The sequence below is a fragment of the Protomyctophum bolini genome (assembly GCF_963924005.1).
Source record: "Protomyctophum bolini genome assembly, chromosome: 1".
NCBI classification, from domain to species: Eukaryota; Metazoa; Chordata; class Actinopteri; order Myctophiformes; family Myctophidae; genus Protomyctophum; species Protomyctophum bolini.
Window position 1 is genome coordinate 6,311,527 of NC_137862.1, and position 19,412 is coordinate 6,330,938.

Genomic DNA, 19,412 nt, shown 5'->3' on the forward strand with positions numbered 1-19,412 from the left:
AACTCAGGATTTAGACTTTACTTTTCAAGTCATGTAGTCGTTAATTCATGGTTGACTTCTACTGTAACTGCACATGACAGTAGGCTCAACAATGACCCCAGATCATTCAGCATTTGGATTGAATGTTGAGTGTCTTTCAGAACACCATGTCTGGTTCTGTCAAAGACTCTGCAAAGATCTGCTGTCCTAATTCACGATTCTCAACGTCCGGTCCGGGGGCCATCATCGGTCCAAATGAACACTGACGGGTCTGTAACTCTGAGAGAGTACAAATGGAACCAAATGGAACCAGGTCATTTGGTTCCATTTGTGGACTTGCAGGGCACTAGTTTAACGACAGGACTTTGCGCCATGACCCCATGACCCCAGGTCTTACGCCTTGGTGGTGGTCCGGCTATTTACAGGACACTTCTTGTGGACACTTCTTGTGGCCGCCGGCCGCTTCGATGAGGTCCAAAAGACAGGCCGGTCGGGTCTTTTGGATTCTGCCCTTGCTGGGCGCAATGTGTTAGCGCCTGAAATTCAGAAGGCTGACCATCATGAACGTCACTGTACTGTAACCCCAATACAATAACTGAGTTGACCTGTGAGGGGCCCATTTGGATCCTTGTTGGTCCCCGGACCCGACATTGAGAAGCATTATGTCCTAATTAATTAATTGTGTCCCGGCTCCACCCCGTCAACCTCAGAGAGAGCCCCTGTTGACAGAGAGCCGAACACACACAGTGATCAACCTCAGAGAGAGCCCCTGTTGACAGAGAGCCAAGCACACAGTGATCAACCTCAGAGAGAGCCCCTGTTGACAGAGAGCCAAGCACACAGTGATCAACCTCAGAGAGAGCCCCTGTTGACAGAGAGCCAAGCACACAGTGATCAACCTCAGAGAGAGCCCCTGTTGACAGAGAGCCAAGCACACAGTGATCAACCTCAGAGAGAGCCCCTGTTGACAGAGAGCCAAGCACACAGTGATCAACCTCAGAGAGAGCCCCTGTTGACAGAGAGCCAAGCACACAGTGATCAACCTCAGAGAGAGCCCCTGTTGACAGAGAGCCAAGCACACAGTGATCAACCTCAGAGAGAGCCCCTGTTGACAGAGAGCCAAGCACACAGTGATCAACCTCAGAGAGAGCCCCTGTTGACAGAGAGCCAAGCACACAGTGATCAACCTCAGAGAGAGCCCCTGTTGACAGAGAGCCAAGCACACAGTGATCAACCTCAGAGAGAGCCCCTGTTGACAGAGAGCCAAGCACACACAGTGATCCAGGAAAGAGAAGGGACAACAGAACTAAAAAAGGACAATCCAATTAGTTTCAGATTCATGCTACAGTAAGTCCAGGATCTGTCTCTGCCACAGTGGCATGGTTCACTGGATTGGAGCAGTTAAACTGAGTCCATTTAATTCATAAAGCATTTATAAAAACGACCGGAGTTGCCCAAAGTGAATACAATCTAACGTACCATAACAACCGTCGTGTATTAGCGCATGGATCCATGGATTAGAGCATTAGATTAGAGCTCTAATGTAATGCTCTAATCATTAGAGCATTAGATTAGAGCTCTCAGGCCAGCCAAGTATTCCACAATCTTCTGTAATTACGGCCCCATGAAAGCCACATGCAGAATTGGTCATCTGCTCATTTAAGTTCATGAAAATATGTTTTAAAAAGTAAAGTAAATGAAACTAGATAAAGCATATATTTGCTGTCTGGAAGAAGCCACCTAACTCTGTCTATCCTTCCTCAGCAGTCAATCTTAAAAAAAGATTAAAAAGTAAAGTAAATGAAATTAGATAAAGCATATATTTGCTGTCTGGAAGAAACTCCAAAATGTTCATTTTTCGGGAAATGACAAAACATCCAGCTCAAGTGGAGTTTTGTCGAAGTGCTTTTTAATATTTATGCGTGACATGAAAAGGTTGATGCTCTGGTTGTATTTTATATATGAACATATATGCCAATATATGGCAAATATATGCAGAAATGATATACTGCATATACAGTGTTCCATAGGCTATTCATGTTCATAATATACAGTATGTGCATGTGGATAGGAAATATATGTCCACATACAGTGTATCGCGCATATATGGATATTTACATTTATAATTTATATATGTACGATAGTAGAGACATTTGTGACCAGGTCGTGATCACGGGTTTACAGCAGTCCAAAACATACAGTGTAAGCCCAATTTCTTTTATTCAAAAATAGCTGCTCTACAAAAATAGCCGTTCTACAACAAGCTAAAAGTGTTTGAAATACAGGCCGGCACACACAGTATATACTCAATACTCACACAGTATACTCATACATCAGAGGGTTCTGTGGAGATTGCTAATAATGAGAGAAGAAGAAGGCTTGTGGGGATTTGGGACAGGGTTTCACGCTACACTGAGCAGAAAATATGAACGCTCTCCCTCATGTCCCTCGGTCTGTCTGTCTGTCTGTCTGTCTGGCTTCGTAGACGCATATCAGACCAACATGCTCTGTGCTGTCCGTGTTTCAATGCTTTTCCAATGGAAGTCACGTGGTTTGACCAAACAGTTGTGTGTGATTGGGGGAGGGGGGGGGGGGGGGGCAATCACTTCCATTGGAAAAGCATTGGGGCGGCCATGAAACACAGGCAGAGCACAGCACAGTTGTTCTTTATGTGTATACGAAGCCACAGTCTGTCTGTCTGTCTGTCCGTCCGTCCATCCGTCTGTCTGTCTGTCTCGCACACACACGAACACACACACACGAACACACACACACACACACACACACACACACACACACAACACACACACACACAGACACACACATTTGAAATGTTTATTTATGTCCACATAATGAGAAGTACAGGAATACCTTGTTACTGTACAAAGGACATAAACACTGCCAGTGCAGTTTGACAGTGGGAGAGCAGCCAGTTACAACGTGCATGGACGGCAAAGCATCGTTACATACAGTACAGCACACACACACACACACACACACACACACACACACACACACACACACACACGAACACACACAGACACACTGAAAGTCAATACCTGGAATTGAAGCAGCAGAAAGCTATCTTAGCCCTATCTTGTTTCAATTGCCTTTTTATCTCTCTTTCATTGTTCACATCAGCTGGTGTGTGATCTATTCTACGGCCTTGTTCTTCTGCTGCTAGCTGATGAGTCCCAGCGCTGGAAAATAACATTCAATCAAGTAGCCCCGGAAATGCTTTGGCCACTTCTCGCTATATCATTTAACCCATTCTGACCTGAGATCAGATTCATACGAGGTTTCCACTGGACAACACACTGGTCTGATTAACCCATTCTGACCTGAGATCAGATTCTAAAAATGTCAGTCGTTCTTCGATTTTTCAAAAATAGCAGACCTACAAGCTCGTAGCGCGCCACTCGGTGGCGCGCTATGAGCTTGTAGATCTGCTATTTTTCAATAGCTAAAGCATGACATGATGCTAATACCAAAATGGGTTCCCGTTCAGAATGGGTTAAACGAGCATGCTTTAAACGCAAATATTCTACTTTTTACTCAACTCATATTTTTTGGTTACTTAGTAGATTTACAGTAGATTATCACAAAAAAGATTATTATTCTACATCCTGACAGTTTTCAGAAGAAGCTATGTTTCTATGTCAGTGGTTCTTCGATTAAAAAAAAATAGCAGACCTACAAGCTCGTAGCGCGCCACTCGGTGGCGCGCTATGAGCTTGTAGATCTGCTATTTTTCAATAGCTAAAGCATAACGCAATGCTAACACCAAAAGGGGTTCCTATTTTATACTTTGGCACTTGTGCTGAGCTTGTAGACATGCTATGTTTTGAGGGAATTCATAATTGAGTAAATGTTTTTGACACATTTAGAAAAATTCAGTAACCTACAAACTGTACTTCTTCCACCACTGATGACATCATGATGAGTGGTTCTCTGATGTCTGTGTCTTTAAAAGCGGTGACATGAACATGATCTCATGCACAGCTGAGTAAGCGTCCTCATGTGAGGGAGTGTTGCTCAGAGAGTGATCCATCCTACATGTTGTTATATATATTATCAATACGCCTAATGTAATTAATGCTCTGTAGCTGTAGTGCTGTGTGTCGCTTGCCAAAAAGAACGGAAATGAAAGCCAAAAATTGCTTGTATAGATCAAATTATTTTTCCCAGGCAACACCCTCACGTGAAATGTAGCAGGCCGGCTGTGGTAGTGTGTTGTTTTGAGGAGGATGAAAGTGAGGCGGTTTAGCTACATTCTGCACATGTACCAGTAGATAAGATGTGCCTTTAGGATAGGATGTGGAATGTAGTGGGCGTGCAAACCAACCAGCCAGTACTGTAGTGTTGCAAGTACTGGACCATTGACCACTTCAAGTACTGGACCATGCACCACTTCAGAAGACGTATCAGATGTATTCGTCACATCACAGGTTTACATCACAGGTGACGGAGACATACGAGATACAAGAGAACGTAATAAGCAGTTTCAGATAGCGTCCATACTGTACTGAACTGTTCATTTCAGAGCAATTAGTCTTATGAGCGTACCAAGTGACCATCGTGTGGCTCATACTTCTTCATAGCTACTGGCACAAAGTACTGTCTGTTTGTCTATTGGTTGTCCCAATTTTCATCAATTTCAAATTTAATAAAATTGTAAAATTGCTGTCCTAAGATGCTGGTGTGTGCGTGTGACGTGTGTGTGTGTGTGTGTGTGTGTGTGTGTGTGTGTGTGTGTGTGTGTGTGTGTGTGTGTGTGTGTGTGTGTGTGTGTGTGTGTGTGTGTGTGTGTGTGTGTGTGTGTGCGTGTGCGTGTGCGTGCGTGTTTGCGTGCGTGTGTGAAGGTGGTGTCTCAAACAGTCAGCCTGGTGGATCTGTCCTGCTACAGTCTGGAAGCAGTTCCTGAGTATCTGTTCTACAGCCAGGATGTCACTCACCTCAACCTGAGACACAACTTCATGAGTCTACAGGGGCCCGGCGGCCTCCTCAACATGCCCAGGTACACACCTACAGGGGCCCGGATGCCTCCTCAACATGCCCAGGTACACATCCCTGTTAACTCCCCAACAGTTGAGACCAACCATTGAGATCATGCTCTCATTCTCAAGGACGCCCTGATTAAAGCAGGTGCAACAAATCATCACTTGCTATTGCACTAATAATACAAACATGTGGTGCATGCAGAGTAGAGCAGAGGGCTACATGAAGCAGTCTATCTGGAGTGTAAAAGGTGAAGGCGGTGGTCCGGTGGGCCGTGGGCCGTAACAGGCGGTCTCTCCTGACTCACTGTTCATACGTGGTAGACTAATATGTGCCTCTGAGCATGGAAGAGCAGTGCAAACGTCCAGTTTAAATAGGCGGAATGAAGATGGAATGAGTGTGTGATTGGATGAAGTCAATCATGTGAATGAGAATGTGATGCTGAGGCGACCCAATGCACGGCCGGCAGAGTTTCCTGACTGAACTTGCTTTGTGCATGTCTGTGACATCATGTCTGCGACATCATCATGTCTGTGACATCATGTCTGCGACATCATCATGTCTGTGACATCATGTCTGTGGCATCATCATGTCTGCGACATCATCATGTCTGTGACATCATGTCTGCGACATCATCATGTCTGCGACATCATCATGTCTGCGACATCATCATGTCTGTGACATCATGTCTGTGACAGGCGCAACGCTCATTTGTCACTTTTACTTTGGTTCTGTAAATATATTTTTGTACTTTTTCTCTCTCAAGTACAGGCCTATTACTTGTCTTATAAGTATTTCTTCCACCACTTCCACACATCCTACCAAACTAGCACCAGGCCTGTAGTCCACTACTCAAACCCCGTGCCACTGGACAGTACACCCACTAATATCAGGCTTTTGTCTTTAGTGGGAAAGGTTACAATTGGCAATTGGCATTCATTCCCCGGACAAATGACCAGTAGTCACTGGTATTTACTGGCTCTGCACATTGTTGGACTTTCCGTTGCGATGCTGTGAGAGAGCTTCTCCTGATTCGAGGGAAAGGGGAAACAAGGACAGTAAGACACCATGACTTTGCAGTGAAACTGTGCGAGTACGGTATATCACTATTTTGTGTCAGAGATTTCTTTGTGATGTCGCACCAGGAAAGCAAGTTTTCCTGAGGACTATACTATACAAGGAATGTACTACGGTGTACTACAGATTCATTGATTTACTTCTCGTAAAGATGAACCACTGTGTCACTGACGTAATAGTGACAAACATTTGAGTTTCAGAAGCAACTGAAAAAGAAAGAGCTACCAGCTACTCTAGAGCAAGCCCTGGGGCACAGATGAATCAGAGATATCTCTGAACTAGGATCTCTAAAAGTATTTTCATGCTGACACAGCCTTAATGGTAGGGTTGGATCAAGTGAAAAACCTATTTTGAAATAGTTTGTTGCTCATATCAGGTGTCAGCTGCAAATATTGTCCGTTCAGAGACATCTGACATACAGTAGCATACAGTATAACATGCTACATACAGCATGTTCACACATCTGTGAAAGCCTTCCGTCTGACTGGGTTGTGATGAATGAAGTGATGCATTGTGGTGAACAGAAGGGACAGGAGGAGACACAGCATCACACAGGCGTCGTCTGTGTAGCCCATGTCACCCATGCTGTTGTCATGTGCTGCCAGCAACAACAATGGCTTCTTTCTTTCTTTCTTTGGGGCGACGGTGGCTCAGGGGGTAGAGTGGCCGAATGGTAACCGCAAGGTTGCCAGTTCGAACCCGTCCTCCCCCAGATTTAGTGTCAAAGTGTCCTTGAGCAAGACGCTGAACCCCTAATTGCTCCTGATGTGCTGGTTGGTGCTTGCATGTACAGTATGAATGGGTGAATGTAATGCACAGTCTATGTAAAGCGCCTTGGATAGAGGTGCTATATATAAATATAAATGCACCATTTCCTCTTTTCATGTCAGGTTCTCCCAGCTGAAGAGCCTCAACCTGTCACATAACCGTCTGGGTGTGTTCCCTGAGTCAGTGTGTGAGATTCGGACCTTGGTGGAACTCAACCTCTCCTGCAACGGTCTCCACACCGTCCCCGTGCAGATAGGCAACCTGCAAAGGTGCAGCACACACACACACACACACACACACACACACACCAACATGCACGCTCACTCTAAATATTAGGTCCACCGTGTGTGTCCATCCACATTTTTAACCCATTCTGACCTGAGATCAGATTCATACGAGGTTTCCACTGGACAACACACTGGTCTGATGAACCCATTCTGACCTGAGATCAGATTCTAAAAATGTCAGTCGTTCTTCGAATTAAAAAAAAATAGCAGACCTACAAGCTCGTATCGCGCCACTCGGTGGCGCGATATGAGCTTGTAGATCTGCTATTTTTCAATAGCTAAAGCATAACATGATGCCAACACCAAAATGGGTGCCCGGTCAGAATGGGTTAAAGCTGTTCATTAAGATTAGTTTCCTTTCACTGGTCATATCCTTACTGCCGAAGCCCTTTTTTAATTACCCCCTATTCTACTTTACTTTATGACTTTTAGTTGTTGATTTACCTATAATGGACATTGCACAAATCAGGTGGTGAGAGATTATATACGTGACACAAGCAGGTGAAACTTGTGTCAGTGAAAATACAGTAATAGAATTCTGTAAATAGAATAATAAGCGATGACATTTGATAGTAATCATTATTGTAAATTGTTTGCTCAACAACAGGTGTCTCACTGTGTCTGTAATAACGTAAATGTTCAGATAGGTAGGGCTTATCTCTCTAATAAAGTAAATGTTCATATAGGTTCGCCCAGGAGAGAGAACTCATAGATACACTCTCAATCAATCAATCAATCTTTATTTATATAGCACATTTTTCAGGCAGCGAGTGCAGTTCAAAGTGCTTTACAGTAAGAACAAAAAGTAATAAAAATAATATATATATATATACACATACATATATATATATATATATACACATACATATACACAAATATACATATGTACATATCACACAAAGAGCAGAGTCTACACTATAGGGTAGACAAGTGAAAGAGACATAATTGTAACTTGATTACTTTATTTATTTGCTATGTATTAAAGAGCTGGAGATACTGGGAGACCCCTGTCACTGAACGGAGTATATAATTATATTATCATAATCAGAATAGATTTAGCTCTGGTGACAAGGAGGGAACAGTCAGTGAATATTTGATGTACAGTAAATTAAAACTATGTCTAAAAAGTTTTAGCTATTTGTAATGTCTATTTATTTTTTATTTAAAAAAAGAATCCCATTCAGAAATCATTGCATTCCTAACCTAAATGAATGTATTCTGCATATTCAATGGAGTCAGTGAAATGTGTAAAGTTCAGCTGTTTCATTATGTAACCACAATCATTACATCATCAGAGCATCTAATCTAGGCCACTTTTAATGCCGCCGCCACCGCACATCATGCATAGTGGAATATGCAATACATTCATGTAATTTCACATCCATAAGCAGATATTTGAACCTTTTTTATTGAATTCTGAGCAGCAAATAAAAATTGAAATAAAAGGTTGGCTAGCTCACTGGTTCTCAACATTAGGTCTGGGGACCACCGGGGGTCCGAATAGACCCACGTGGGTCTGTGGACCACTGAGTTATTTTACAGTGCAGATTGAGCTTCCGGTAGTTTAATGATTGTCAACCTTTTGAATTTCCCCAGTTTGATATGCAGTAGGCCAAAAGACCCCCATTTGATATGCAGTAGGCCAACAGACCCCCATTTGATATGCAGTAGGCCAACAGACCCCCATTTGATATGCAGTAGGCCAACAGACCCCCATTTGATATGCAGTAGGCCAACAGACCCCCATTTGATATGCAGTAGGCCAACAGACCCCCATTTGATATGCAGTAGGCCAACAGACCCCCATTTGATATGCAGTAGGCCAACAGACCCCCATTTGATATGCAGTAGGCCAACAGACCCCCATTTGATATGCAGTAGGCCAACAGACCCCCATTTGATATGCAGTAGGCCAACAGACCCCATTTGATATGCAGTAGGCCAACAGACCCCCATTTGATATGCAGTAGGCCAACAGACCCCCATTTGATATGCAGTAGGCCAACAGACCCCCATTTGATATGCAGTAGGCCAACAGACCCCCATTTGATATGCAGTAGGCCAACAGACCCCCATTTGATATGCAGTAGGCCAACAGACCCCCATTTGATATGCAGTAGGCCAACAGACCCCCATTTGATATGCAGTAGGCCAAAAGACCCCCATTTGATATGCAGTAGGCCAACAGACCCCCATTTGATATGCAGTAGGCCAACAGACCCCCATTTGATATGCAGTAGGCCAAAAGACCCCCATTTGATATGCAGTAGGCCAACAGACCCCCATTTGATATGCAGTAGGCCAACAGACCCCCATTTGATATGCAGTAGGCCAACAGACCCCCATTTGATATGCAGTAGGCCAACAGACCCCCATTTGATATGCAGTAGGCCAACAGACCCCCATTTGAGATGCAGTAGGCCAACAGACCCCCATTTGATATGCAGTAGGCCAACAGACCCCCATTTGATATGCAGTAGGCCAACAGACCCCCATTTGATATGCAGTAGGCCAACAGACCCCCATTTGATGGGTCTTGTTTTTGCCTTGGGACCCTAATCCAGTGGTTCTCAAACTATTTCATTTCAAATTCACCCCCAAATGACACTCATTAGCCTGCGGACCCCCATTAGACACATGTTTCATGATAAATGTTTTTATGTGATGTATTCCCCATGCTTTTTGTTCTTGCTTAATGTAAATGTCTGCTAAATGCCTAAATTGTAAATTGTAAATTAGAAAATAGATGCCAAGGACCCCCATAAGAGAAGAATTTTACAGCAGTGATTCTCAACCATTTTCATTTAAGGACCCCCAGGTTTGACCTGAATTAGGCGGTCCCCCATTCAATGGCATTTCTATCTCTGGGACCCCAATGTATATTGTCTTGTATTGTATAATGTAAAATCAAAGTTTTAACTTTTTTAACTCGGAGAGTGTACAAATGAGGGTACATTTGTACACTCTCTGAGTTACAGACCCATAAGGTCCATTTGGTTGCTAATTATCATTTAGCTTTGTTTGGACCCCCTGGAACTCTCTCAAGGACCCCTAGGGGTCCCTGGACCCCACTTTGGGAACCACTGCCCTAATCTATACTGTAAAATGACTAAAATCCCCAGTGTTTATTTAACTCTCCGAGTTACAGACCCGTAATGGTCCATATAAGGACCGCTGGTGGTCCCCGGACCCACCGTAGAGAAACAGTCAGCGGTCTAATATGCAATAAATGAATCCAATCTCACATTATCCACAAGCAGATACCTGAACCTTTTATGGAATTCTGAGCAGCAGTGGCCCAAATGAAATAAACAAATGAATACACATAGTTGGCTAGCCTCTTCTGTCTGTGTCTTTTAAGCCTACAGACCCTCGCTCTGGATGGAAATCACTTGAGCTCCCTGCCTGAGGAGCTGGGAGGCCTGTCTCAGCTCACCAGCCTGGGGCTTTCCTTCAATAACTTCCCCCACATCCCCTCCGTGCTGGAGGGCCTGGTGGGGGTGGACAAGCTGGCCCTGGCTGGCAACAGAGTGGAGAGCCTGGAGCTGAGCACCTTGGCTCGGATGAGCCACCTGAAGAACGTCGACCTACGGTAAAACATAGAAAACACACACACACACCTTTTCACCTATAATGACAAAAAATAGCGATTATTAATTGACTATTTATTAAATTATTGTTTTGTTTTTGTTTTCATAATTGATTAAATGATTAGTTTAACTGTTACCCTAGAGCTCTCTATGTCTCTCTGCTTCCTCTCTGTCTGTCTGTTTGTCTGTCTGTCTGTCTGTCTGTCTGTCTGTCTGTCTGTCTGTCTGTCTGTCTGTCTGTCTGTCTGTCTGTGCATGCATAATGTAGTATCAATCCACAATAGTGATGAAATGAGAGAGCCCTCCCCATGTCGGTAAATCACACAGTGAATGGGAGGCGGAGCACATGAAGAGACAGAGCCCAGAGGAGACAAACATAAAGGTTTATGGGCCGTCCGTGTGGTGTAGGGGTAATTGGGTAAAGATCCTGCCCTCCACCGTGGAGACTCGGGTTCAGGGGTAAAGTCCCTGCCCTCCACCGTGGAGACTGGAGTTCAGGGGTAAAGATCCTGCCCTCCACCGTGGAGACTGGAGTTCAGGGGTAAAGTCCCTGCCCTCCACCGTGGAGACTGGAGTTCAGGGGTAAAGATCCTGCCCTCCACATTTAACTCTCCGAGTTACAGACCCGTAATGGTCCATATAAGGACCGCTGGTGGTCCCCGGACCCACCGTAGAGAAACAGTCCACATTTAACTCTCTGAGTTACAGACCCGTAATGGTCCATATAAGGACCGCTGGTGGTCCCCGGACCCACCGTAGAGAAAAGTCCCTGCCCTCCACCGTGGAGACTGGAGTTCAGGGGTAAAGATCCTGCCCTCCACATTTAACTCTCCGAGTTACAGACCCGTGGGGACTGGAGTTCAGGGGTAAAGATCCTGCCCTCCACCGTGGAGACTGGGGTTCAGGGGTAAAGATCCTGCCCTCCACCGTGGAGACTGGGGTTCAGGGGTAAAGATCCTGCCCTCCACCATGGAGACTGGAGTTCAGGGGTAAAGATCCTGCCCTCCACCGTGGAGACTGGAGTTCAGGGGTAAAGATCCTGCCCTCCACCGTGGAGGGAGACTGGGGTTCGAATCGAATCCATCCTCCTTGTGTTCGTTGTTGTATGGGGCACCAAGCCAGAGGCGCAACGCCGCTCCATACAACAACGAACACAAAAGGCTTTATTGCAACCATATTTGGCAAGAAATTGGGCCACTTACTTCTGTTACCAATGATACTAATTAAGGCTCTTTCATTTAGTGTAACATTTCATTTAGTCTTTCCACTGAGCCGACATGCACAGCCCATGCACGTTTTCACTACAGTGCCAGAATTCTTCCTGCTAAATAATTAGTATAACTTGCTGGAATGGCAAATGGGAGAGACAGTTTTCACATGCCCTCCTTGGCAGAAAAGGTTCTGTTATTGCCTGATAAGCAGCTAGTTATAACTGTACATTTTCAGGTGCGTTGCCGAAAGTGTTCCACTTTCCACGTTTGATCTGCTCCTAGTTGTGTCATCACTCATCACTTCCAATTTCTCTTGTATCATGTAAAACTTTTTTAATTTTAATTTTTCATAGCACAGGCAGACTCGTCACACACTAGAGCATGTCTGAAATAAGTGTCAGAGCTGAAATTGACATAAATATAAATATGAAATAAATGCTTAAACATGTACAGTAGCTAGGTGTGATGTTAGAGACCACAGAAGTGAACCTTTCAAGCCTGTTTTCTCAACTCGCTGTTTTCTGCAAGACATTATACTCTATAAGCCATATCTCCAGAACTGGTGGGTCAAACTGAACAACCAATATGTCAATTTGAAGCTATGATTCCCTGCTTTCATATGACATGAAAAGACTAAAATTAAAAAAAAATCCAATGGCAGTCCCTCAGTCAAATATAGTCACATATAGTACTGTACATAATACATATACTGTACCAAAATGGGTTTTCCGTCCTGAAGGGGTTACAAAAAGGGGTTCCCCCTGTAATGGGTTTTAAAACTGACATTGTCAGCGGTTTAGACTTTAGCCATTATTCATCCTCTCTGTCCGTACCGTCCCAGAACCCTGAGAGAGACTCGGAGCTTCATTGTCTTGTGCCTCCAGGCTGGATTTATGGTCCAGCTCAGTGGAGTTGTGTTGGATTAAATGGCTGCCTCATAAAAAGCAGCAGTTCTGTTCTGTTCTGTTCTGTTTTAGAGGGAGTGGGAGGAGGAAGACGTGAAGACGCTGGATCTCATCTGCCTGTGAATCAGTGAACCTTATATTACATAAACGTACAGTACAGTACATCAGCTTGTATGAGAGAATGAGCATCAGTTACTTTGTGTTAATGAATATTCAATATAAACAAAATATCAGACCCGTCTGAACTGAGTGGTCCTGTACTGTACTGCACTGTGTGTGTGTGTGTGTGTGTGTGTGTGTGTGTGTGTGTGTGTGTGTGTGTGTGTGTGTGTGTGTGTGTGTGTGTTAGAGGCTGCGCAACAGTGACACTTGGTGGTCAAGAAACGCTATTTCCGTGCTCGGACAGACACGTACACATAGGGACACACGTTGCTGTCTATAGGAGTGGCTAGCACCACTCAAAATTATCAGGAGCGAGCAATCTGACTTGTGGAGCGACAATAAGTGGCTGTACTCCTGTGTGACTGTCACGTTGCGTGGAGGACTATAACTTGACGTAGCTGAAGCAGGTGTAGATTGCCTGCCATTTACTCACGGAGTGGTGTTTTTGTCTGTGTGTTCACATGATAATTCATTAAGACCTGAGGCCAATTTGACAAATGTCTTAGTTCTAAATCCTAACCTTTTTCTGAAAACGTATGTTGCTGATGTTTTGTATATCAGTGGTTCACAAACATTTTCATGGCAAGGTGGACCCCAAAATGATATGCATTTGACCACCATCTCAAAACATTTGGTTCCAGGACGTCCTGAAGCAAATGCTTCAAATGGCATGAAGTAAGCTTGTATATCGCTGTAATATTATTGGCCTTTTCTCTTGGCCAGTTCACACAGTTCAGACTTTAGTCTCAATGTGGCTTTTTACTGGTTAAATAAAGGTTAAATAAATAAATAAATTGCTATTCAATAATCTACTATTTTTGAATAGCCAACGCTAACATCTAAAATGAGTCAAATGACACATTACGATTGCTTTCCCTTGTTTAATGTTTTAAGTGCAGTGCGAGTGTGCGACCCTGCTGATCCATGCGATAAGTAACGCAGGTCGCCGTAACTCGCGTCGCGCCCCCTTCTGAAAAGCCCAGCGGTCTCTACGACGTCCGAGTCGCAGAATCCTACAACAAAATATGAATATTCCTGCCTCTGTCCTCTCCTCTCCTCCCCTCTCCTCCCGCTGCTCCGCTAGCGCAGACTCAACGGGCTGCGCTGGGTGAGAAGCGAGACCCTGGCGACGGTGGCCCAGGTGACCCAGCTAGACGTGAGGGACAACAGCCTGTCCTGCCTGGACCTCAGCCCCGTCTGCAGCCTGGAGAGCCTGCACTGCCAACGCAACCGACTGGGGACGCTGACTCTCAGCGGGTTCACCCTGCGCATGCTTAATGCCAGCAGCAACCGTAAGGGAAATTAATTTCATGCTTGTTTGTATTGTACCTTCTTCTGCGCCCCTTGTGGCTTCAGGCCCTTTTTTGCGCTCTACAGTTACATAATAAGGCTCGTATGAGTGGCTCAGATGCTTGGCTAATCTGTAATAAGGCAAGGCAAGTTTATTTGTATTAGATAGTACATTTCAGCACTTAAGTTATTTAATGTGCTTCATGTAAAACATTTAGCAGAAAAAAAAACATAAGGGTGCAGCCACACCGAAGTTTAATTCTACCGACGAGGGCGGATTCCGCCAATGCTTTTCAAGGAACAGAGAGTTTTTTTTTGTTTTTTTTTGCAGAAATCCACAAATTGCAACAAACTGCTCCGTTCCAATTGAAAAGCATCATCAGAATTTGCCAGCATAGGTAACATTCTGAATCAACTGCAGCCTGCGTCCAAGACGTTCAGATCTGTACTGTTATCTCCCCACAGGCCTGACTACAATCAATGTGTACCCAGTCCCCAACCAGCTGACACACATGGACCTATCACGGTGAGTGCTGTCATTGTTTTTACTGTGTTCTAAAAACATGTTCTTAAACTTCTTAATCATCATCATCATCATTTTTCGACCGCGGTCGAGATCATGGATTTCACAATGCCACGCCAGACTTCCCGGTCCTTCCTTGCCACCCCCAGTTCCTGTTTACTGATGCATGTGGCCCTAGCGATGACATCGGGGAACAACAGTTTCTTACCTCTGGTCTGCTTTGAGGCAGGACTACCAGAGAAGAAGGGAAAATATAACCTCATTGTCAGCTCTGTAGCAGTGGCCGGCAAACTGTGTTCTTCTGGATCGGACAAGTGAAGAAACACGGGGAAGGTTGGCGTATATTAGATCAGTCGATGGGTGGCTCTTCCAAGACAGATGTTGTGCTCTCATTAGAAGGCAGGTGTAAGTGCCATCCAACCGTTTCTCTAGTTTCTTTGAAAGTGTCCATGTCTCAGAGCCATAGAGTAGAATCGGCTCAACGGTCGTCCTAAATATTTTTTACTTTTAACATCTTACTAAACTGGAATGAACCAGATCTTATGCATGTCATCATTGCAGGCTGACCAGGCCATACCCTTCCTAGTTTGAATAATCATACTGGGTTTATCATACTGGGTTTATACTATGCTTGGCATATTGAAAGGGGTATTACAAGGGGATGCAAACAACACAGTGTGGTTAATGTGTTCTTATGTCAAGAATCAATCAAGGGTGCTTATTTCACTCACTCATACAAGCAACGTTTCAAGCAGTGAAATGTTAGTGTGGCATGTTCCACAAGACTGTGCTAACAACAATTCAATATGCAAGGCACAATGAACGGTGAGCAGGTTATTGTTGAGAAATAAATCTTGACAGGGTTTTTTTTATCACCCGGAAGGGGTTTATTTGTCTACATGATGATGATTGATGATTGTTGATTGTTTCTTTTTTTCCCCGTATCCTGCACACAATGTGCCCAACCCTCATGGGTTTATAAGACACCGTTTCACAATTGCATTTACAGCATGTTTACATTACATAATTCATTATATTACAACTCAGATTTATACAAACTGCTCTTTCTTCTTCTTCTTCTTTCCCAAGCTTGACAAATAAAATCTGCCACAATAAAAGTCCCTTTGGCAAAACATATCTCCATTTTTACATAGTCATTTAAATCTAGGAAATCCCCACAGATAGAAGACATCTTATTAACCAAAATATCCCTTAAGTCGTCATATTTAGAGCAGTAAAACAAAAAGTGTACTTCGTTTTCAATTTCATTGGCCTGCTCACCATTTATTGTCCCACTTATTACACGGCAATTTACAGTAATAAAACAATAAATACACGTACACAAAATGTAATAAAATGTACTTTTCACACACACTGCCAGTAGGCCAAGGAAGAACCTCCATTCCAAATATTTCTGCCTCATGGTGGCATGGTTACATTTTGACATACTGTAACTCTTGAACGGTAGCTCATAGCATACGATCCCAAATCTTCCCCCGATTCCTTCGGCCATGATGCAAAGTAGCAAACCAACCCACACACCCATTTCTGCCTAACCTGCCTACTTTGTGTGCGTGCCTGTGCGTGCGTGCGTGCGTGCGTGCGTGCGTGCGCGTGCGTGCGTGTGTGTGTTGTGACAGGAACCTATTGGAGTACCTTCCGGACTGGGTGTGCGACAGCAGGAAAGTGGAGGTACTCGACGTCACACACAACCTCCTGTCTGAAATACCTTCCAGGTCAGTGACTCAAATCAAAGTCCAATTCTCAAGTTCAAAATCTTTTAGCTGGGTCAAACACAAACACATCATTATAGATTATGACGGCTTGTAAGGTCAGTTCACAGCCGACAGCAAACATTTTGGCAATGTCTACAAAGTTTATTAATGTATAATAGTTGAGGCCACAGAGACACACACACACACACACACACACACACCAACATCTTTTCAATAAATTTTACAATTTTATTGAAATTGGTGAAAATTGGGACAACCAATAGACTCAGACGGTACTTTGTGCCAGTAGCTATGAAGAAGTATGAGGCATGCGATGGTCACTTGGTACGCTCATTAGACTAAGCTCATTAGACTAATTGCTCTGAAATTACCCTGCTGGCCTAGGATCTGTGAAACGCACTTTGTAATATTCCATCTCTGTAATGAACAAATAGACAAAACATGGGGTACTGAATGGGATACTGAATTTACATGTGTCTGAACAAATCAGCTTTTTGTGGCAACACAAACATTAAATGGCATTGACAATGAAAGGAGAATTTACGTCATTTGTAGACGAGCAAATCGGCTTATTTTTATTTATTTATTTTATTGAAGGGACAGACAGTAGGCTGACAGGAAACGGGAGAGAGATGGGGGGGGGGGAAGACATGCAGTAAAGGCCGTGTCGGGCTCGGGAGTCGAACCCGCGGCCACACTGCGACTGGATTACCAGTCGGGTGCCCAGACGGTTACGCCACCGCCTGGGTCCAAATCGGCTTTTCTAAACACAGTGCAACTGTTTTAATTCAGCTCGGGGCATTATGTATATATATAACATACTGTAAATTCAGTTGTCAACTTGTCATCTTACATGGTCATGGTGAAAAGATGAGGTTTTTTTTAAACATGTAGACCAGCCCTTGGCCGAAACCCAAGGTTTCTGGGACTGTTCCAGTAGCGAGGCACAGTCACGCCTTTGGGAACATTATGTATATCTATGGAGGATGACCGGACTAATATCAGTTACTGTATGACATCCACATGTTGGATGCTGAACACTGAACAGCCTGGTCGTGGTGTCATTGTGTGTATCTTAACTAGGTACAGACTCAGTGAGCACAGTCTCGCGATCGAGAAAGGCCGTCATAGGCAGACCTGTATCCCGAGAGAAGACAGACTATGCACCCACTGCACACTAAACGAAGTGGAAACCGAGCAACACTTCCTAACCATCTGTCCATTGTACCAAGACATCAGAGACACATACTTCCCACAGATTACAACCACACACGGAGATTTTGAAAATATGACCAATGACAAAAAACTCCCATATCTGCTGGGCGAAGTACAACAATGTGCAAACACAGCAGCAAGATTTGTGAGTTGCTGTGATAGGAGAAGGATATCAAATGAAACACAACCACCCTAAAGACTAATCATTGTGTATATTCCTGCACTATACCTGCATCGAGTTATCTTGGTACACAGAAGTTGATCTATTGAAGATTCTGACCTTCAAAGTACATCATTATTGTTTTGATTGTATTGCTGTATTCTTTCTGCTTTGGCAATGTAAACGTATGTTTTCTCATGCCAATAAAGCCCTTTGAATTGAATTGAATTGTGTGTGTGGTGTCTATAGACTGCTGAGCAGCCTGAGCGTCAGGAAGCTGCTGGTGGGGAACAATCAGCTGCAGAACGTCCCTGACCTGATGGACCACGTCCCTCTGGAAGCTCTGGACCTCCAGCACAACAACATCACCCAGCTCCCTGACAGCCTCTTCTACAAGGCCTTAAAGTTAGTCTCTCTCTCTCTCTCTCTCTCTCTCTCTCTCTCTCTCTCTCCATATCTGTCTTCCTCTGAATGTAAAATCCTCAGTGTCTTTAACTCTGACAGTGTACAGTACCCAGTACTGTACAGAACCATTGGCTCCAGGATGTCACTGTGTAGCTCTGACATAGCGTGTCTCTTTTCAATGTGAATAACCCAGAGCAATGGCATCTGTCAACAGGTGTGTGCCGGTGTGTAAGGATGTCTTGTTCATTTCGCTATATACAGTACAATATCAAAACAATGTCTTTGTGCAGTCCATTGATGTAGCACAAAACCCATTGAGAAGGAGCTATAATGATTGGGGCTATTGCATGGGGTTATTATATGGGGCTATTATATGGGGTTATTGTCTAATGGGGTCAGGGTGTTTCCCGTTGATTCAGTCCAGACCGTAACCTGAGACTTAGACACCTCCCTTTTTCCTGTACGGTAAATCACAGACCACCCATTACTACTTAAAGTGCTCTGATGCACTTTGATATCTGTTTTGCCACTGACCACTTTGAGCCCCATGTGGGAGTCTTGGGAAGAGCTCCCTACATTCCTAGAGTTTCCTACAGTATTGGGAGTGATGTTTTTTTGTTAAAAAGGTTAAAGCTCTAATTTACAGTATGTGTTTGTTCTCTCTTCAGTAAACAGAAAATACATTTCCCGGTGGATTACCAAGTTCATACAATCGGTAGAGAGAGAGAACCCCCACAAAGACAATTGACATAGTGTTCCAATTCCAATTCTGTCTGCCGGGTTTTTGTTTCACCACTTTTCAATTTCACTTGTTTATTCTGTGTCCTGTATGTGTTATATTATCTCTAGTGACTGGACCCCGAAATGTTGTTTTCAGTTTGATAAATACAAAAATCTGGAGTGACGGGGAGACCTAATTTACGGAACAAAGCAATCGGAATTTCTACAACTTTTATACGTCTATGTATATGAGCAGAGCCATCAGCACAAACCTCAAGCAACATTCCACTGTACAACTAATTTATGACTGGAGGTGTATTTACGTATATGTTGATGTGAAACCGTGTGCGTGCGTGCGTGCGTGCGTGCGTGCGTGCGTGCGTGCA

At 44.0% G+C, this 19,412-nt stretch overlaps 1 protein-coding gene across 1 annotated transcript in view; it reads left to right on the forward strand.

The window, feature by feature from the left end:
* phlpp2 (PH domain and leucine rich repeat protein phosphatase 2) overlaps positions 1-19,412 on the forward strand; it is a 79,624-nt gene that overhangs the window by 49,986 nt on the left and 10,226 nt on the right. The window contains exons 6-12 of the mRNA XM_080769357.1: positions 4,842-4,996; positions 6,945-7,091; positions 10,471-10,701; positions 14,067-14,269; positions 14,733-14,793; positions 16,431-16,526; positions 18,151-18,306. Coding sequence (XP_080625483.1) covers positions 4,842-4,996; positions 6,945-7,091; positions 10,471-10,701; positions 14,067-14,269; positions 14,733-14,793; positions 16,431-16,526; positions 18,151-18,306 — 1,049 coding nt within the window. The remainder of the gene's footprint in view (positions 1-4,841; positions 4,997-6,944; positions 7,092-10,470; positions 10,702-14,066; positions 14,270-14,732; positions 14,794-16,430; positions 16,527-18,150; positions 18,307-19,412) is intronic.